This window comes from Nerophis ophidion, linkage group LG15 (assembly GCF_033978795.1).
Source record: "Nerophis ophidion isolate RoL-2023_Sa linkage group LG15, RoL_Noph_v1.0, whole genome shotgun sequence".
NCBI lineage: Eukaryota > Metazoa > Chordata > Actinopteri > Syngnathiformes > Syngnathidae > Nerophis > Nerophis ophidion.
This window is the reverse complement of record NC_084625.1, coordinates 44,059,095-44,080,417: the sequence shown is the minus strand read 5'-3', so window position 1 is coordinate 44,080,417 and position 21,323 is coordinate 44,059,095. Positions and strand designations below refer to the sequence as shown.

Here is a 21,323-nt window from a genome sequence, read left to right as displayed (position 1 = left end):
ATATTTTTGTTTTCTTAAAAAAAAAAGTTCCACATTTGCCGCATTCAAAATGTTTTTTTTTTTTCAAAACTGCCCACATTTTTCACCATCTGTTGATGTTAGTTCATTGCTAACATGCTAACTTTTTTGGGCTAATTTAGCTGGTATACTCTTCAAGGTCATATTTTGGCGTACAAGCGTGCCAAAATATATAACTTTAGTATGTAAATTCTAGTGTGTGAATGTTGTCTGTCTTGGCCTTGTGATGAGTTGGCGACTTGTCCAGGGTGTACCCCGCCTTCCTGCCGAATGCAGCTGAGATAGGCTCCAGCACCCCCTGCGAACCCGAAAGGGACAAGCGGTAGAAAATGGATGGACGGATGTCCACATTATCAAGTAAAAAAAGTTAAAGTACCAATGATTGTCACACACACACACTGGTGGTGAAATTTGACCCAACACTCTTTATCGCCCCCTGGGAGGTGAGGGGAGGGAATCTATTTTTGTTGATTTAACCCAGTGGTCCCCAAACTTTTTGAGTCGGGGGCCGCATTGGGTCAAAAAAATTTAACTGGCGGCGGGGCTATGTATATATTGTTATATATTCTAATCGCGATGATGTCAAGTTATTGATGGGAAAATGCATTTTTAGACAATGTGATTTGCCTGAGTGTCTAAGAGACACCGATAGTAACAAGCGGTAGATAATGGTTTGGAAAGGATAGATTTAAAAAAATTATATTTACATTTTTTAATATATTGTGATGGTCTCAAGCCGTCGCCTTGTGGGTTCCATGGACCACTTGAGTGTATCATACCTTACTTTTGTGGCCAGGACACCAATTTGTGGCTGCTGGTTGTCTGTGACACACAGCTGTGTGCAGTCATGGAGATGAGACGTTGACGGGCGCGGTGCAGGTGGTGCTAGTTGACACCGTGGGAAGCATTAGCGGTCGTTCCTGAGTGGGCTGTGACGGACACACAGAGTGGAGTTTAAGGTAAGAAGTCATTTTAATGTTCATGTTAAGAAGATTTAAGGCTTGTTGTTGATATTCCTACTGTTGTGTTCCTCTGCATGCCTCCATGTCAGTCAATACAAATATATGAATGGGGCAGCACGGTGGTACAGGGGTTAGTGCATGTGCATCTAAATACGAAGGTCCTGAGTAGTCCTGAGTTCAATCCCGGGCTCGGGATCTTTCTGTGTGGAGTTTGCATGTTCCTTCCGGGTACTCCGGCTTCCTCCCACCGTCAAAGACATGGTCCCTAGTGTGTTAATGTTGTCTATCTGTGTTGGCCCTGTGACGAGGTGGCGACTTGTCCAGAGTGTACCCCGCCTTATGCCCATAAAAGGGACAAGCGGTAGAAAATGGATGGAAATATAAGCATGATGTCATCAGCGACGAGTCGACCTTAAAAATTCGGGAGTCGCGCGACCCCTAGTATACACCTCAGTCCATCCATCCATTTTCTACCGCTTATTCCCTTTTGGGGTCGCGGGGGGCGCTGGCGCCTATCTCAGCTACAATCGGGCAGAAGGCGGGGTACACCCTGGACAATTCGCCACCTCATCGCAGGGCCAACACAGATAGACAGACAAACCTCAGTCATGCCGTATATTTTGTCATGTAAGCATACTAAAATATGTAATTTTCGCATGTAAACATGCGAGCGTTAGCATTTTAACATTAGCAAGTGAGCATGCTAGCGTTAACATGCTAGCTTTTTCGGGCTAATTTTGCTGATATACACTTCAGGGTCATATTTTCGGCGTAGATGCGCGCTAAAATATATAATTTTAGCATGTTAAAATTATATCATAGAATTATAATTATAATAGAAGCGTGCTAGAATTATAAAAATTATATATTTTTACATTTTACATATACATTGTTTTATGTTAAAATGATCAAGTAATCATGCTAACATTAACATCCTAGTATTTTTAGCAACTTTTCTGACCAACACATCAAAATCATATATTTTGGCATATACAGGTAAGCTTGTTAAAAATATAACTTCAGCATGTACATTTGCTAACTTTATCATGTAACCATGTTAACATTAGCAAGTTAGCATTAACATGCTAGCTTTTTTAGCTAATTTTGCTGGTATACACTTCATGGTTATATTTTCGGCGTGGATGCGCGCTAAAATATATAATTTTAGCATGTTAAAATTATATCATACAATTATAATAGAAGCATGCTAGAATTTTAAAAGTTATATATTTTTACATTTTAAAATGATCAAGTAATCATGCTAACATTAACATCCTACTTTTTTAGCAACTTTTCTGACCAACACAGAGTCATATATTTTGGCATATACAGGTAAGCTTGTTAAAAATATAACTTTAGCATGTAACCATGTTAACATTAGCAAGTTAGCATTAATGTGCTAGCTTTTTTTGGCTAATTTTGCTGGTATACACTTCAGGGTCATATTTTCGGCATAGATGCGCGCTAAAATGTATCATTTTAGCATGTTAAAATGATATAGAATTATGATTATAATAGAAGCGTGCTAGAATTATAAAAGTTATATATTTTTACATTTTACATATACATTTTTTCATGTTAAAATTATCAAGTAATCATGCTAACATTAACATCGTAGCATTTTTAGAAACTTTTCTGACCAACACATCAGAATCATATATTTTGGCATATACAGGTAAGCTTGTTAAAAATATAACTTTAGCATGTACATTAGCTAACTTTAGCATGCAACCATGTTAACATTAGCAAGTTAGCATTAATGTGCTAGCTTTTTTGGCTAATTTTGCTGGTATACACTTCAGGGTCATATTTTCAGCCTAGATGCACGCTAAAATGTATCATTTTAGCATGTTAAAATGATATCATACAATTATAATTATAATAGAAGTGTGCTAGAATTATAAAAAAATTATATATTTTTACATTTTACATGTACATTTTTTCATGTTAAAATTATCAAGAAATCATGCTAACATTAACATCGTAGCATTTTTAGCAACTTTTCTGACCAACACATCAGAATCATATATTTTGGCATATACAGGTAAACTTGTTAAAAATATAACTTTAGCATGTACATTTGCTAACTTTTGCATGTAACCATGTTAAAATTAGCAAATTAGCATCAATGTGCTAGCTTTTTTGGCTAATTTTGTTGTTATACACTTCAGGGTCATATTTTCAGCGTAGATGCACGCTAAAATGTATCATTTTAGCATGTTAAAATGATATAGAATTATGATTATAATAGAAGCGTGCTAGAATTATAAAAAATTATACATTTTTACATTTTACATATACATTTTTTCATGTTAAAATGATCAAGTAATCATGCTAACTAACATTAACATCCTACTTTTTTAGCAACTTTTCTGACCAACACATCAGAATCATATATTTTGGCATATACAGGTAAGCTTGTTAAAAATATAACTTTAGCATGTACATTTGCTAACTTTAGCATGTAACCATGTTAACATTAGTAAGTTAGCATTAATGTGCTAGCTTTTTTGGCTAATTTTGCTGGAATACACTTCAGGGTCATATTTTCAGCGTAGATACACGCTAAAATATATTATTTTAACATGTTAAAATTATATCATACAATTATAATAGAAGCGTGCTAGAATTATAAAAGTTATATATTTTTACATTTTACATATACATTTTTTCATGTTAAAATGATCAAGTAATCATGCTAACTAACATTAACATCCTACTTTTTTAGCAACTTTTCTGACCAACACATCAGAATCATATATTTTGGCATATACAGGTAAGCTTTTTAAAAATATAACTTTAGCATGTACATTTGCTAACTTTAGCATGTGACCATGTTAAAATTAGCAAGTTAGCATTGACATGCTAGCTTTTTTGGCTAATTTTGCTGGTATACACTTCAGGGTCATATTTTCGGCGTAGATGCACTTTAAAATGTATCATTTTAGCATGTTAAAATGATATCATACAATTATAATTATAATAGAAGCGTGCTAGAATTATAAAAAATTATCCATCCATCCATCCATTTTCTACCGCTTATTCCCTTTTGGGGTCGCGGGGGGCGCCGGCGCCTATCTCAGCTACAATCGGGCGGAAGGCAGGGTACACCCTGGACAAGTCGCCACCTCATCGCAGGGCCAACACAGATAGACAGACAACATTCACACTCACATTCACACACTAGGGCCAATTTAGTGTTGCCAATCAACCTATCCCCAGGTGCATGTCTTTGGAAGTGGGAGGAAGCCGGAGTACCCGCAGGGAACCCACGCATTCACGGGGAGAACATGCAAACTCCACACAGAAAGATCCCGAGCCTGGATTTGAACCCAGGATTGCAGGACCTTTGTATTGTGAGGCAGACGCACTAACCCCTCTGCCACCGTGAAGCCCATAAAAAATTATATATTTTTGATTTTTACATATACATTTTTTCATGTTAAAATTATCAAGTAATCATGCTAACATTAACATCGTAGCATTTTTAGCAACTTTTCTGACCAACACATCAGAATCATATATTTTGGCATATACAGGTAAACTTGTTAAAAATATAACTTTAGCATGTACATTTGCTAACTTTTGCATGTAACCATGTTAAAATTAGCAAGTTAGCATCAATGTGCTAGCTTTTTTGGCTAATTTTGTTGTTATACACTTCAGGGTCATATTTTCGGTGTAGATGCGCGCTAAAATGTATCATTTTAACATGTTAAAATTATATCATAGAATTATAATAAAAGCGTGCTAGAATTATAAAAATTATATATTTTTACATTTTACATATACATTTTTTCATGTTAAAATTATCAAGTAATCATGCTAACATTAACATCGTATCATTTTTAGCAACTTTTCTGACCAACACATCAGAATCGTATATTTTGGCATATACAGGTGAGCTTGTTAAAAATATAACTTTAGCATATACATATGCTAACTTACGCATGTTACCATTAGCAAGTTAGCATTAACGTGCTAGCTTTTTTGGCTAATTTTGCTGATATACACTTCAGGGTGATATTTTCAACGTGGAAGCGCGCTAAAATATATAATTTTAGCATGTTAACATTATCATGCTAGATTTAGCATGTTTACATTAGCAAGTAAGCACTGCGCCATGAACATGCTAGCTTTATGGCTAATTTTGCTGGTTTTCACCTCAGGGTCATATTTTGGCAGAGAAGCATACTAAAATATACAATTTTAGTATGTTAAAATTATCAAGTAATCATGTTAACATTAACATGCTAGCTTTAGCATGTCAGCATGCTAAAATTATCAAGTAATCATGCTAACATTAACATCGTAGCATTTTTAGCCACATTTCTGGCCAACACATCAGAATCATATATTTTGGCACATAAGCATGCTAAAATATATAACTTTAGCATATAAATATGCTAGCTTTAGTACGTAAGCATGATGACATTAGCAAGTAAGCATTAACATGCTAGCTTTTTTGGCTAATTTTGCTGGTATACACTTCAAGGTCATATTTTGGTGTAAAAATGTGCTAAAAAATATAATTTTAGAATGTTGACATTCTCAAGTAAACATGCTAGATTTAGCATGTTAACATTAGCAAGTAGGCACTGTGCCATAAACATGCTAGCTTTATGGCTAATTTTGCTGGTTTTCACCTCAGGGTCATATTTTGGCAGAGAAGCATACTAAAATATATAATTTTAGCGTGTTAAAATGATCAAGTAATTATGCTAACATTAACATCGTAGCATTTTTAGCAACTTTTCTGACCAACACATCAGAATCGTATATTTTGGCATATACAGGTAAGCTTGTTAAAAATATAACTTTAGCATGTAAGGATGTTTCCATTAGCAAGTTAGCATTAACGTGCTCGCTTTTTTGGCTAATTTTACTGGTATACACTTCGAGGTCATATTTTATCGTAGACGCCTGCTAAAATATATAATTTTAGCATGTTTACATCAAGTAAGCATGCTAACATTGACATGCTAGATTTAGCATGTTAGCATTAGCAAGTAAGCACTCTGCCATGAACATGCTAGCCTTGTGGCTAATTTTGCTGGTATTCACATCAGGGTCATATTTGGGCATAGAAGCGTGCTATAATTATATAATTTTAGCATGTTAAAATTATCAAGTAATCATCAATACCGTATTTGTTTTCCAATTTTTACTGATATCCTGTGCTTTTTGAAGTTAAGCTTGGCAAGAACACTTAAGTCAGGGGTCACCAACCTTTTTGAAACCAAGAGCTACTTCTTGGGTACTGATTAATGCGAAGGGCTCCCAGTTTGATACACACTTAAATAAATTGCCAGAAATAGCATATTTGCTCAATTTACCTTTAATAAATAAATCTATATATATAAAAAATGGGTATTTCTGTCTGTCATTCCGTCTTACATTTTTTTTTTCCTTTTACGGAAGGTTTTTTTGTAGGGATTAAATGGTGAAAAAAACACTTAATTGAACAGTTTAAAAGAGGACAAAACACAAAAAAAATTAAAATTAAATTTTTAAACATTTTTATCTTCAATTTTGACTCTTTAAAATTCAAATTTGACCCGGAAAAAATGAAGAGAAAAACTAGCTAATTTGAATCTTTTTGAAAAAAATGAAAAAATTATTTATAGAACATCATTAGTCATTTTTCCTGATTAAGATTAATTTTAGAATTTTCATGAGATGTTTCAAATAGGTTAAAATCCAATCTGCACTTTGTTAGAATATATAACAAATTGGACCAAGCTATATTTCTAACAAAGGCAAATCATTATTTCTTCTACATTTTCCAGAACAAAACTTTTAAAAGAAATTCAAAAGACTTTGAAATAAGATTTAAATTTGATTCTACAGATTTTCTATATCTGCCAGAATATTTTTTTTGAATTTTAATCATAATAAGTTTGAAGAAATATTTGTAGAAAAAACAGAAGCTAAAATGAAGAATTAAATTAAAATGTATTTATTATCCTTTACAAAAAAAAAAAAATTACTTGAACATTGATTTAAATTGTCAGGAAAGAAGAGGAAGAAATTTAAAAGGTAAAAAGATATATGTGTTTAAAAATCCTAAATCATTTTTAAGGTTGTATTTTTTCTCTAAAATTGTCTTTCTGAAAGTTATAAGAAGCAAAGTTAAAAAATAAATGAATTTATTTAAACAAGTGAAGACCAAGTCTTTAAAATATTTTCTTGGATTATTTGAGTTTTGTCTCTCTTAGAATTAAAAATGTCGAGCAAAGCGAGACCAGCTTGCTAGTAAATAAATACAATTTAAAAAATAGAGGCGGCTCACTGGTAAGTGCTGCTATTTAAGCTTTTTTTAGAACAGGCCAGCGTGTGACGCATCTGGTCCTTACGGGCACCGCGTTGCTGCTTTAAAGGATTGATAGCAATTCATACAGTAAAACCACAAGTTGATTTAATGTTATTGACAAAAAAATATGCTACAAAAAAATGGCCATTTTAACCCCTAAGAATCGTACTAAAACCCAGAAAGGAGTGACTTCTACAAAACTGTTATTTTCATTTAGCTTCATTGAGCGTAAAAGTGTGCAGTTTGTAAAATTATTTTGTACTTCCCGGCCATCGCTGCATGAGCGCAAAAGTCGAAATATAAAAGTTGCTAAACAAAACAAACAAAACAAAAAAGCCTTTGGAAAAATAATCTCCTTTGGTCCTACTTCTGGCTCTTTTTTTTCTTTTAGGAGTTTGCACTTTTTCCCCCCAGGTGGCGCCAACGCGACTTGATGACTTGTGTGTGACGGTTTTCTTATGCAAGTGTGTGAATGGACAAACATTAAGACTCGATTTGTAATTGGGCGGAAACAGCTGAAATTGGAGCGTGGAATGAAGCATTCATGCGCTCATCACTGCCTCACACGTTCATTGACCTTCTGGTTTTATACTGAAAAAAATATTTTTACAGGCCTCTTTTTCTATTCTGTTTATTTCTTTCAAACTAGTTAAAGTCATGGCTAGTTAACCACTGACAATGTAATGATTAGTACTGGTGATGTCATGGCTAGTCAAGTACTGGTGATGTCATGGCTAGTCAAGTACTGATGATGTCATGGCTACTCAAGTTAGACGGATCATATCATGGCTAGTTAACCACTGATGATGTCATGGCTAGTCAAGTACTGATGATGTCATGGCTACTCAAGTTAGACGGATCATATCATGGCTAGTTAACCACTGATGATGTCATGGCTAGTCAAGTACTGATGATGTCATGGCTAGTCAAGTCCTGATGATGTCATGGCTACTCAAATTAGACGGATCATATCATGGCTAGTTAACCACTGATGATGTCATGGCTAGTCAAGTACTGATGATGTCATGGCTACTCAAGTTAGACGGATCATATCATGGCTAGTTAACCACTGATGATGTCATGGCTAGTCATGTACTGATGATGTCATGGCTAGTCAAGTCCTGATGATGTCATGGCTACTCAAGTTAGACGGATCATATCATGGCTAGTTAACCACTGATGATGTCATGGCTACTCAAGTTAGACGGATCATATCATGGCTAGTTAACCACTGATGATGTCATGCCTAGTTAACTACTGATGATGTCATGGCTAGTTAAGTACTGGTGATGTCATGGCTAGTCAAGTACTGATGATGTCATGGCTACTCAAGTTAGACGGATCATATCATGGCTAGTTAACCACTGATGATGTCATGGCTAGTCAAGTATTAATGATGTCATGGCTACTCAAGTTAGACGGATCATATCATGGCTAGTTAACCACTGATGATGTCATGCCTAGTTAACTACTGATGATGTCATGGCTAGTTAAGTACTGGTGATGTCATGGCTAGTCAAGTACTGATGATGTCATGGCTACTCAAGTTAGACGGATCATATCATGGCTAGTTATGTACTGATGATGTCATGGCTAGTTAAGTACTGGTGATGTCATGGCTAGTCAAGTACTGATGATGTCATGGCTACTCAAGTTAGACGGATCATATCATGGCTAGTTAACCACTGATGATGTCATGGCTAGTCAAGTACTGATGATGTCATGGCTACTCAAGTTAGACGGATCATATCATGGCTAGTTATGTACTGATGATGTCATGGCTAGTTAAGTACTGATGATGTCATGGCTAGTTAAGTACTGGTGATGTCATGGCTAGTCAAGTACTGATGATATTGCTAGTTAAAGACGGATCATGTGATTGCTTGATAACCGCTGTCATCTACATATGAAATCACAATGTCATGTATATGACGACTTCCGTAACCACTGATGATGTCATCAATATGACATCATCAGTGGTTACATTGATTTTTATGTAAAAAAAAAAAAAAAATTAAAGTCCAACAGGGCATATTAAGCATACTGATGATAGACATATATATATGAGCATATTACGCCAAAAATGATGCAAATCAATCAATTCTAAACAATTACATATTTTGTAATCTCAAATGTTATCTCTCAAACAAATAGTCAAAGCTTTTCTTGGTTTGGTTCTCACTCGGATTTGAAGCTTGGTGTTTTGCTGCCACCTTGCGTCGGCAAAAAGTCGTTGGCATTAAAAGTCATTCGGTTTTATGACTCAATTGGGGAGTTGGCGTGTTTTTTGTCATCAGGGTTGGCAAACAAGGATGACGTCATCTCTCATTCCCAAAAGTGAAATATGGTGGAAAGAAAAGAAACGGCAGAGACGAGTTTAGCAGCATTCCAGAGTGCTTGTTGTCTTTTGTGCAAGACAACTGTCCTCCACACACACCGTGTGCGTGTTTTGCCGCACAATTGATACAATAAAAGGCACTTTAGTTACACAAACAGTCAGTTATAAGTGCGTTTATTTAGTATTTGGTCACCAGTAACACCCGATCAGTCCACTGCCAAGTCTTGGCTGAACGGAATGCAGGACTCGAACAGTAACCCCAAAATTTCACTTTACATGTTTTGTTGGTGAACATCCCGTAACAGTTTATTTGACTTTAACTTGTGTTGCTTTCACCCTCGTTCAAACCCTCAATAAAACATATAAAGGACAGAATAAAGACACAACATGTCAGAGTGGAAGAACTTCTAGAACAGTCATTCTCAAACCGGTGGTGCTCGGGCAAAATAATTACTTAACCTCTTAAATAATTACTTAACCTCTTAAAGCCCAAACTGTTTGTTTACATGCTTTTTTTAATTTCTATTTGGGCTTATTGGACCCTAATTACAATAAAAAACTAAAAATCATCTTTTTATAGGATGTACTTAGTCCATAAGTACACACACGTGTACTTCATGTTTAGTGACATGCCAATTCTTATTTTTACACCTTTTTCCCCCCAAATTCCATTGTATGTTATACTCTTCTGACACCACCAGATGGCAGTATAAGTGTCCACATAAGTGGCCATAAGACCCCAATTCAGTAGTGTACACAATTTTGGAAATAAGAGCAAAAAGGTGCTGTCCACGCATGTTGATTTAAGTTTTACTCTCCTATATTCAAACACGGTGTTAGTGTTCAAATCCGTGGCTAATATTAAAAGTACTCGTTAAAGAAAACCTCGACCGTGTTTCTGATGAACACGTAGGCCTACTGCGCTACTGTATTTGGCCGCTGGTCATCAAGGCGGTACTTGGAGAGCCAGGGTGGTATTTATTTGAGTGAAGTGAAGTGAATTATATTTATATAGCGCTTTTCTCTAGTGACTCAAAGCGCTTTACATAGTGAAACCCAATATCTAAGTTACATTTAAACCAGTGTGGGTGGCACTGGGAGCAGGTGGGTAAAGTGTCTTGCCCAAGGACACAACGGCAGGGACTAGGATGGTCGAAGCGGGGATTGAACCTGGAACCCTCAAGTTGCTGGCACGGCCACTCTACCAACCGAACTATACCGTTGAGAACCACTGTTCTACAACATTCTCCGTCAAATCCACAACAGTGCAAAGCGTTCACAGTTTTTCCACGAAGAGTGCTGATTGTGCTCTAGCGAGACTAAAGGCGCTAACTGTTTATCACCACAAAGACGTTCTGAGTGAGCGGAGTATATTTATATAGCGCTTTTCTCTAGCGACTCAAAGCGCTTTACATAGTGAAGCCCGTTATCTACAAACCCCGTTTCCATATGAGTTGGGAAATTGTGTTAGATGTAAATATAAACGGAATACATCCATCCATCCATTTACTACCGCTTGGAATACAATGATTTGCAAATAATTTTCAACCCATATTCAGTTGAATGCACTACAAAGACAAGATATTTGATGTTCAAACTCATAAACTTTTTTTTTTTGCAAATAATAATTAACTTAAAAATTCATGGCTGCAACACCTGCCAAAGTAGTTGGGAAAGGGCATGTTCACCACTGTATTACATCACCTTTTCTTTTAACAACACTCAATAAACGTTTGGGAACTGAGGAAACTAATTGTTGAAGCTTTGAAAGTGGAATTCTTTACCATTCTTGTTTTATGTAGAGCTTCAGTCGTTCAACAGTTGTATTTTACGCTTCATAATGAGCCACACATTTTTGATGGGAGACAGGTCTGGACTGCAGGCGGGTCAGGAAAGTAACCACACTTTTTTTTTACTAAACCACGCTGTTGTAACACGTGCTGAATGTGGTTTGGCATTGTCTTGCCGTAATAAGCAGGGGCGTCCATGAAAAAGACAGCGCTTAGATGGCAGCATATGTTGTTCCAAAACCTGTATGTACCTTTCAGCATTAATGGTTCCTTCACAGATGTGTAAGTTACCCATGCCTTGGGCACTAATGCACCCCCATACCATCACAGATGCTGGCTTTTGAACTTTGCGTCGATAACAGTCTGGATGGTTCGCTCCCCCTTTGGTCCGGATGATACGATGTGGAATATTTCCAAAAACAATTTGAAATGTGGACTCGTCAGAACACTTTTCCACTTTGCATCAGTCCATCTTAGATGATCTCGGGCCCTGGCGTTTCTGGATGTTGTTGATAAATGGCTTTCGCTTTGCATAGTATAGCTTTAACTTGCACTTACAGATGTAGCGACAAACTGTATTTAGTGACAGTGGTTTTCTGAAGGGTTCCTGAGCCCATGTGGTGATATCCTTTAGAGATTGATGTCGGTTTTTGATACAGTGCCGTCTGAGGGATCGAAGGTCACGGTCATTCAATGTTGGTTTCCGGCCATGCCGCTTACGTGGAGTGATTTCTCCAGATTCTTTGAACCTTTTGATGATATTATGGACCGTAGATGTTGAAATCCCTAAATTTCTTGCAATTGCACTTTGAGAAACGTTGTTCTTAAACTGTTTGACTATTTGCTCACGCAGTTGTGGACAAAGGGGTGTACCTCGCCCCATCCTTTCTTGTGAAAGACTGAGCATTTTTTGGGAAGCTGTTTTTATACCCAATCATGGCACCCACCTGTTCCCAATTAGCCTGCACACCTGTGGGATGTTCCAAATAAGTGTTTGATGAGCATTCCTCAACTGTATCAGTATTTATTGCCACCTTTGCCAACTTCTTTGTCATGTGTTGCTGGCATCAAATTCTAAAGTTGATGATTATTTGCAACAAAAAAAATGTTTATGAGTTTGAACATCAAATATGTTGTCTTTGTAGCATATTCAACTGAATATGGGTTGAAAATGATTTGCAAATCATTGTATTCTGTTTATATTTACATCTAACACAATTTCCCAACTCATATGGAAACAGGGTTTGTTACATTTGGGTGGCGCTGGGAGCAGGCGGGTAAAGTGTCTTGCCCGAGGACACAACGGCGGCAGTGACTAGGATGGCGAAAGCGGGAATCGAACCTGGAACCCTCAAGTTGCTGCGACCCGAGCTATACCGCCCGCGCTCTTTGCTGTAGACCACCACAATGTAGCCCGACGGACATCCCGGTGAAGTACAAGAAGAAATAAAAGAAGTGGATGACATTTTGGTCCGATGTCTTTTTCTAGTACTGCCATCAGAAAGGCAAAGTGACAACAGTGCTAACTAGCCGTGCTAACATAGCGTTGCTAACTCAACGTTAGCGTCACTCGGTGGAAAGCGGCGCCGCCTCCTGGGATAAAGTCACGTCGGAGGCGAGTTTGGGCTTGGCGCCCAGCTCCTGCGCTTCCATGGTTGGGTTCTGGTTCTCATCCAGGGGGGTCGGCGGCGGGTCGGCCTCCTCCCGGTCCGGGTGGTAGTGCCCGCCTTCGTCGGCGACCATCTCCTCCACCTTCTCCATCAAGCGCCCCACCTGAGCTTGCTCTTCGAACACGCAGTTGTCGATGACAAAGTACCTGTGCTTGCACTTCTCCAGCACCCACTGGAGCTCGGCGCCCTCACGGCGGATGTACCGCTCGATGGAGATCTTCCGCAGCACCTCGGCCCAGGTGAACACCACCAGGGTGTGGCGCCACACGCGCTCGCCGAACAGGCCCACGTGCTCCTGGATGCGGGCGCGGTCCACCTCGGTGAACATGCCCACGGGGATGACCAGCAGGAAGGCGTGGGGGCCGGGCGGGCACAGGGTGGCGCCTCGGGTGATCTCCTTCTTGTAGGACAGCGGCGTGGTCTGCGTGGAGTACCAGCCGGGCGTGTCCACCACCGTCACCTGCCGACCTTGGACCTCCGTCTGCCTGCTCACGCAGAACTCGGCCGCACGCTCCAAGCGGAACTCCTCCCGGCCCAGGATGGTGTTGGCCGTCAGGCTCTTGCCGGGCCACCTCCAGCCCACAACCACAAGACGCAGCTCGGGCAAGACCTTGGAGACCTTGTCCTGGCCGCCTTTACCATCTCCAGTCCCTAAAACATGTTCAATCACGTTTAGCACCCCTAAAATAATAAACTAGGATTCCATCCATCCATTTCCTACCGCTTATTCCCTTTGGGGTCGCGGGGGAATCAATTGGGCGGAAGGTGGTGTACACCCTGGACAAGTCGGACAAGTAGGATTCCAAGCAATGCTAATATTAGCTACATTTATTTGAAAAGTAAGTTAGCATCAAAGTGCTAACTGTTTTTCGGACTAATTTTACACTTTTGTCTAATTTTACAGCCATACACCTTAGTCATAACACACCCACATAATGAGCTAGGATTCAATGCAATCCTAATTCCAGCTACATTTATTTGAACAGTAAGTTAGCATCAAATTGCTAACGGTTTTTCGGACTGATTTTACACTTTTGTCTAATTCTGCAGCCATACACCTTAGTCATGACACACCTAAATAATGAACTAGGATTCAACGCAATGCTAATATTAGCTACATTTATTTGAACAGTAAGTTAGCATCAAAGTGCTAACTGTTTTTCGGACTAATTTTAAACTTTTGTCTAATTCTGCAGCCATACACCTTAGTCATAACACGCCCAAAAAATAAATTAGGATTCAACACAAAGCTTATATTAGCTACATTTATTTGAACAGTAAGTTAGCATCAAAGTGCTAACTGTTTTTCGGACTAATTTTACTCTTTTGTCTAATTCTGCAGCCATACACCTTAGTCATAACACACCCACATAATGAGGTAGGATTCAACACAAAGCTTATATTAGCTACATTTATTTGAACAGTAAGTTAGCATCAAAGTGCTAACTGTTTTTCGGACTAATTTTACACTTTTGTGTATTCTGCAGCCATACACCTTAGTCATGACACACCCAAATAATGAACTAGGATTCAATGCAATGCTAATACGAGCTACATTTATTTGAACAGTTAGCGTGCTAACATTAGCAGGCGAGCTTTAAAGTGCTAACTTTTTTTCGGACTGATTCTACACATTTGTCTAATTCTGCAGCCATACACCTTAGTCATGACACACCCAAATAATAAACTAGGATTGAACGTATTGCTAATACTAGCTACATGTATTTGAACAGTTAGCAAGCAAACATTAGCACGCTACCAGCAAAGTGCTAACTGTTTTTCGGACTAATTTTACACTTTTGTCTAATTCTGCAGCCATACACCTTAGTCATGAGACACCCACATAATGAGGTAGGATTCAATGCAATGCAATGCTAATTCCAACTACATTTATTTGAAAAGTAAGTTAGCATCAAAGTGCTAACTGTTTTTCGGACTAATTTTAAACTTTTGTTTAATTCTGCAGCCATACACCTTAGTCAGAACACACCCAAATAATGAACTAGGATTCAATGCAATGCTAATACGAGCTACATTTATTTGAACAGTTAACGTGCTAACATTAGCACGCTAGCTTCAAAGTGCTAACTTTTTTTCAGACTGATTTTACACTTTTGTGTAATTCTGCAGTCATACACCTTCGAGTCATGTAACTTGGTGTGTGACACAAGCTAACTTTTATCACGTTAGCTTGCTAGCATGCTAAAAGTAGCATGCTGTCACGCCAAATTTCTTCCCCCCTACAAACCCCCCCCCCCATTTACTTCCGGGGTCATGATTAATACAGATGTTTTGTTAACGCTATATTATAAAAATATAACGCTATATTATAAAAATATAACGCTATATTATAAAAATTTAACGCTATATTATAAAAATACAGACGTTTTGTTAACGATATATTATAAAAAAAATTTAAAAACAATTTACAAACACAAGCTATGGGATGAAGCATTTACTTCCGGGGTCACGTTTCCTCTTATGTGATCCCATAGCTTGTGTTTGTAAATTGTTTTTTAATCTTTTTAATAATATAGCGATAAAAAAAACGTCTTTATTTTTTATAATATAGCTCATGAACCCGGAAGTAAATGGGGGGGGGTTTGTAGGGAGAAGAAATTTGGCACGACAATGCTAACTTTTTTTTAGCTTGTTTTGCCACTGTTTCACCCAGAGTCATAAAACTTGGTATGTGACACTTGTTACCTGTTAGCGTGCAAACAATAGCATGTTAGCAAGCTAACTTACGCAGGCTAACTTTTTTTTCGAATTTTACACTTTTTTTTTTTTCTATTTCTGCAGCCACATAACTTTGAGTCGTATAACTTGGTATTTGAAACATCCGTGGGGATTTTCTAGTTATTTGAATGTTAACGTGTAGATCGGGGGTCGGCAACCCGCGGCTCATTAGCGCCGCCCTGGTGGCTCTCTGGAGCTTTTTCAAAAATGTCTGAAAAATGGAAAAAAATTTAGGGGGAAAAAATAAATGTTTTGTTTTAATATAGTTTCTGCAGGAGGACAAACATCGGCACAAACCTCCTTAATTGTTATAAAGCACATCGTTTATATTAAACATGCTTCATTGATTCGAGTATTTGGTGAGCGCTGTTTTGTCCTACTAATTTTGGCGGTCCTTGAACTCACCGCAGTTTGTTTACATGTACAACTCTCTCTGACTTTCTAGGGCGTGTTTTATGCCACTTCTTTTTCTGTCTCTTTTTGTCCACCAAACTTTTAACGTTGTGCGTGAATGCACAAAGGTGAGTTTTGTTGACGTTATTGATGTTGAGTGGGCTAATCAGACATATTTGGTCACTGCATGACTGCAAGCTAATCGATGCTAATATGCTATTTAGGCTAGCTATATGTACACATTGCATCATTATGCCTCATTTGTAGCTATATTTGAGCTCATTTAGTTCCCTTTAAAGGCCTACTGAAACCCACCACGCAGTCTGATAGTTTATATATCAATGATGAAATATTAACAATACGGCCTTTTTAGTTTACTAAATTGCAATTTTAAATTTGCCGGGAGATTCTTCTCAAACGTTGCGTAATGATTAATGATGACGTGTACGCTTGACGTCACGGACTGTTAGGAAATATGAGCACTGCACACACACACACAGCTAAAAGTCGTCTGCTTTAATCGCATAATTACACAGTATTTTGGACATCTGTGTTGCTGAATCTTTTGCAATTTGTTCAATTAATATTGGAGAAGTCAAAGTCGAAAGACGGAGTTGGGAAACTTTAGCCTTTAGCCACACAAACACACGGTGATTCCTTGTTTAAAATTCCCGGAGGTGAAACTTTACTATGGATCACAGCGAACATGGATCCCGACCGAATGTCAACCAGCAGGTTTCGGTGAGAAAATTGTGGTAAAAAGTCGCCACTTACCGGAGATCAGCTGAGCTTGTGCCGTCCATGCAGCTGAGTCAACTTCCCTGATACACCCTTCCGACTATCAGGTACTATTTAACTCACTAAAACACTAGCAACACAATAAAAAGATAAGGGATTTCCCAGAATTATCCTAGTAAATGTGTCTAATAACATCTGAATCCGTCCCAATGCAATCGTCTTTTTTTTTTTTTTTTACTTTTTATTGTTTTTTTTCTAGTCCTTAGCTACCAATATCCTCAGCCACGAATATTTCATCCTCACTCAAATTAATGGGGAATTTTTTGTTTTCTCGGTCCGAATAGCTCTTTTTGTTGGAGGCTCCCATTAAAAACAGTGTGAGGATGTGAGGAGCCATCAACGGGTGACGTCATCGTCTGCTACTTCCGGTACAGGCAAGGCTTTTTTATTAGCGACCAAAAGTTGCGAACTTTATCGTGGATGTTCTCTACTAAATCCTTTCAGCAAAAATATGGCAACATGGCGAAATGATCAAGTATGACACATAGAATGGACCTGCTATCCCCGTTTTAATAAGAACATCTCATTTCAGTAGGCCTTTAAGTCCTCTTAATTAAATTTATAAATAAATAAATAAATGGGTTGTACTTGTATAGCGCTTTTCTACCTTCAAGGTACTCAAAGCGCTTTGACACTACTTCCACATTTACCCATTCACACACACATTCACACACTGATGGAGGGAGCTGCCATGCAAGGCGCCAACCAGCACCCATCAGGAGCAAGGGTGAAGTGTCTTGCTCAAGGACACAACGGACGTGACGAGGTTGGTTCTAGGTGGGATTTGAACCAGTCACCTTCGGGTTGCGCACGGCCACTCTCCCACTGCGCCACGCCGTCCCTTATATCTGATGACACACTATATCTGTATATAATATGGCTTTTATTTTTTTTGCGGCTCCAGACAGATTTGTTTTTGTATTTTTGGTCCACTATGGCTCTTTCAATACTTTGGGTTGCCGACCCCTGGTGTAGTGGCTTACTTTAGTATCAACTTGTCCAGGGTGTACACCGCCTTCCGCCCGATTGAAGCTGAGATAGGCACCAGCGACCCCAAAGGGAATAAGCGGTAGTAAATTGATGGATGGCTTACTTTTGTAATAGTTGCATTATTATTATGTATCGGCGTCATTTAGCGTCTAACGTTTTTCATAATAAATTCAAGAGAAAGTGAAACAAATTCAAATTCCCGCCATACTTAACACTAAGTTCGGGAGCTAAAAAGGAAGGAGACACAAACTTAAATGGCGTCAGTGTTGTGTTTTAGCCCCGAGCTAAAAATATAACACGATATGAAACATTTCTACATTTCCTTGCCTACTTTTTATGAACATAACAGGTGAAAGACGACAACTTACCGCCAGTTTGATCGCGACAGTTGGCTTCCATCATGTTGCGACTCGGAAACTTGGAAGGTTTGGACGATCGCCTCCGAAAAAGTGCGGAAGTTTCCAAGTTGTGCTCGGTGACGTCACGACGCCACGTTGCCAGGTGGGAAAAACACAAGTGCTCGTACTAGAAGCTTAAATATAATCCTACTTTCGAAGAACATGATCGTACGTCAATTCCATATTGTTCGAGAGAACTTAAAAAAAAGCTGGGCATACTTTCAAAGCGGTGTACCTTTTTAAACTTCGTAAAAAAAAAAAAAAGAGGTGCAAATGGCAGAACAACGCCTTTACCTGGTTGGATAGAGTCGCATGAGGCAATATTTGTGTTTATTAATAGCCATTTTACAAGGGTGAACTTATCCAATACGACCTCGTAAGGGACAAGCGGTAAGAAATGGGTGGAAAGTTATTTTTAATTAGTGAACCACACCGAACAGAGGGTTAAAATATCGTAAATAAACGGACGTCTGGCAACGCTGTCAGTCTTGCGCGATCTGTTTGCGCATGCGTCGAAAGTTCCCCACTTGACGTCAGTTTTTCCAAAATATAAATATTTCATTGAACTATTGGCTAAGTTGTATATTCATAACTGTAAGTTTCTTAATACTGCACCTGTTTTTTGTGCCTTTAAAAATAATTTGAACTTTACTTTAAAATGCTTTCTACGTTCAACAACCAAAAAGCTGTGAAAACTATGATGCTGTGCTCCAAATTTGGATTATTTACGGAATTTGTTCTGAGCGCATATATATATATATATATATATATATATATATATATATATATATATATATATATATATATATATATATGTATATATATATATATATATATATATATATATATATATATGTATATGTATGTATATATGTATATGTATGTGTGTGTATGTGTGTGTCTATACTGTGTATATGTGTATGTATAAGTGTATATATACATATCTATGTGTATATATATACTTATATATATATGTATATATATACACATATGTATGTAGATATATATGTATATGTCTGTATATATGCATTTATGTATATATATATATATATATACATATGTATATTTGTGTGTATATATGTACATACATACATACACATACATACATATAGGTATGTATGTGTGTATGTATATATATATATATATGTATGTGTATATATATATGGATGTATGTATATATTTTGCTGTCTACTTTAGTTGTTTTGAGTTTACAACACCGTGGTGCTGTTTTGTACTGTTTCTGTACTTGTTTTGATTATTCTTTGCTTGTATGCAAATACATACCACGCCAACTTTATTCATAAAGCCCCTTAAAAACAACAACAGTTGAAGAACAAAGGGCTGTACACCACAAAGAAATACAGGCAAAGGACAGACTAAAAAATCAACAGAGGTAAAATACACACTGAAAAAGCAAATACAAATTATCCATCCATTTCCTACCGCTTATTCCCTTTCGGGGTCACGGGGGGCGCTGGCGCCTATCTCAGCTACAATAGGCGCCATCTTAAGAACAATTTAGAGAGAGAGAGAGAGATTAAAGTCGCATGAAGGGTTATAAGCCAGTAAATAAAATGTTGCATATTATAAATACAGGTTTATTTTAAAAAAAAAGAGGGATGACCTCAAATAATCGTCAACTACACTTTAGAAATGAAAGTAACCTTTATTCAGCCACATAGTTAATTATTCCAATTTAACCCTGACTGCGGGGATTTTTTAGCAGTCACATTTTGCGACAAAATAATGTTCCATTTCACGATATTAACTGAAGTGCTCCATCATTCGAAAGCAAATTTCGCTCGTCGAAACAATTTGAATGCACTCGCCATTTTTTTCTTACGCATATATTTTCCCATCTCCGACTCCGTATTTCATACTTGCCAACTCTCGCCGGATTTTACGGGAGACTCCCGAAATTCAGCACCTCTCCCGAAAACCTCCCGGGAACAATTTTCTCCCGAAATTCAGGCGGAGCTGGAGGCCACGCCCCCTCCAGCTCCATGCGGACCTGAGTGAGGACAGCCTGTTTTCACGTCTGCTTTCCCACAATATAAACAGCGTGTCTGCCCAATGACGTTATAACTGCAGAATGATCGAGAGTGAGTTCTTGATTTCTTATGTGGGTTTATTGTTAGGCAGTTTCATTAACGTCCTCCCAGCGCGGCAACAACACACAACAACAGCAGTCACGTTTTCGTCCGTAAAGCAGTTCGTCTACCGTAAACAGCCATGTTGTGACACTCTTAAACAGGATAATACTGCCATCTACTGTACATGCATATGGTTGGAAAAATAGTGACAGAGACTAGAACAACGATGGACAATTCAACCCTTTACTCAACAATGAGTAGATGAGTGTTATGTGTGTGTATGTGTAAATAAATAAACACTGAAATTCACGTATTACTTTTATTTATATGTACATATATCAGAGAATTGAATGGATAATCAGAGATTTATAATTAAAAAAAAGATTAAACAGATATACTAATTCCTGGCATACCGCAGCAGATGTACGGCATCCCAGACACAGATGTGCGATTATTTAAAGATATACATGAATAGAAACATTTATTGAGGAAAAGTAATTCGAATACATTCATCTTCTTCCGCTTATCTGAGGTCAGGTCGCGGGGGCAGCAGCCTAAGCAGAGAAGCCCAGACTTGACATGTCGTCCAGCTCCTCACGGGGGGGGGTCCCAAGACATTCCCAGGACAGCTGGGAGACATAGTCTCCCCAACGTGTCCTGGGTCTTGCCCGTGGCCTTCTACCGGTCAGATGTGCCTTCAACACCTCCCCAGGGAGGCGTCCAGGTGGCATCAAGACCAGATGCCCGAACCACCTCCTCTCTTTGAGCTCCTCCCGTATGACAGATTTTCACCCTTACTGTAAGACAGACTCCGCCACCCA

General features: G+C 38.1%; 1 protein-coding gene across 1 annotated transcript; it reads right to left on the bottom strand.

The window, feature by feature from the left end:
• Nucleotides 1–9,788: 9,788 nt before the first annotated feature.
• On the bottom strand, nt 9,789–18,499 carry LOC133569696 (GTPase IMAP family member 9). Its single transcript, XM_061922227.1, has 2 exons — nt 18,380–18,499; nt 9,789–13,742 (listed from the first exon to the last, which is right to left on the bottom strand). Exons 1-2 carry the CDS (start codon nt 18,411–18,413, stop codon nt 12,988–12,990), a joined length of 789 nt encoding a protein of 262 aa, XP_061778211.1. The 5' UTR covers nt 18,414–18,499; the 3' UTR covers nt 9,789–12,987.
• Nucleotides 18,500–21,323: the final 2,824 nt, after the last annotated feature.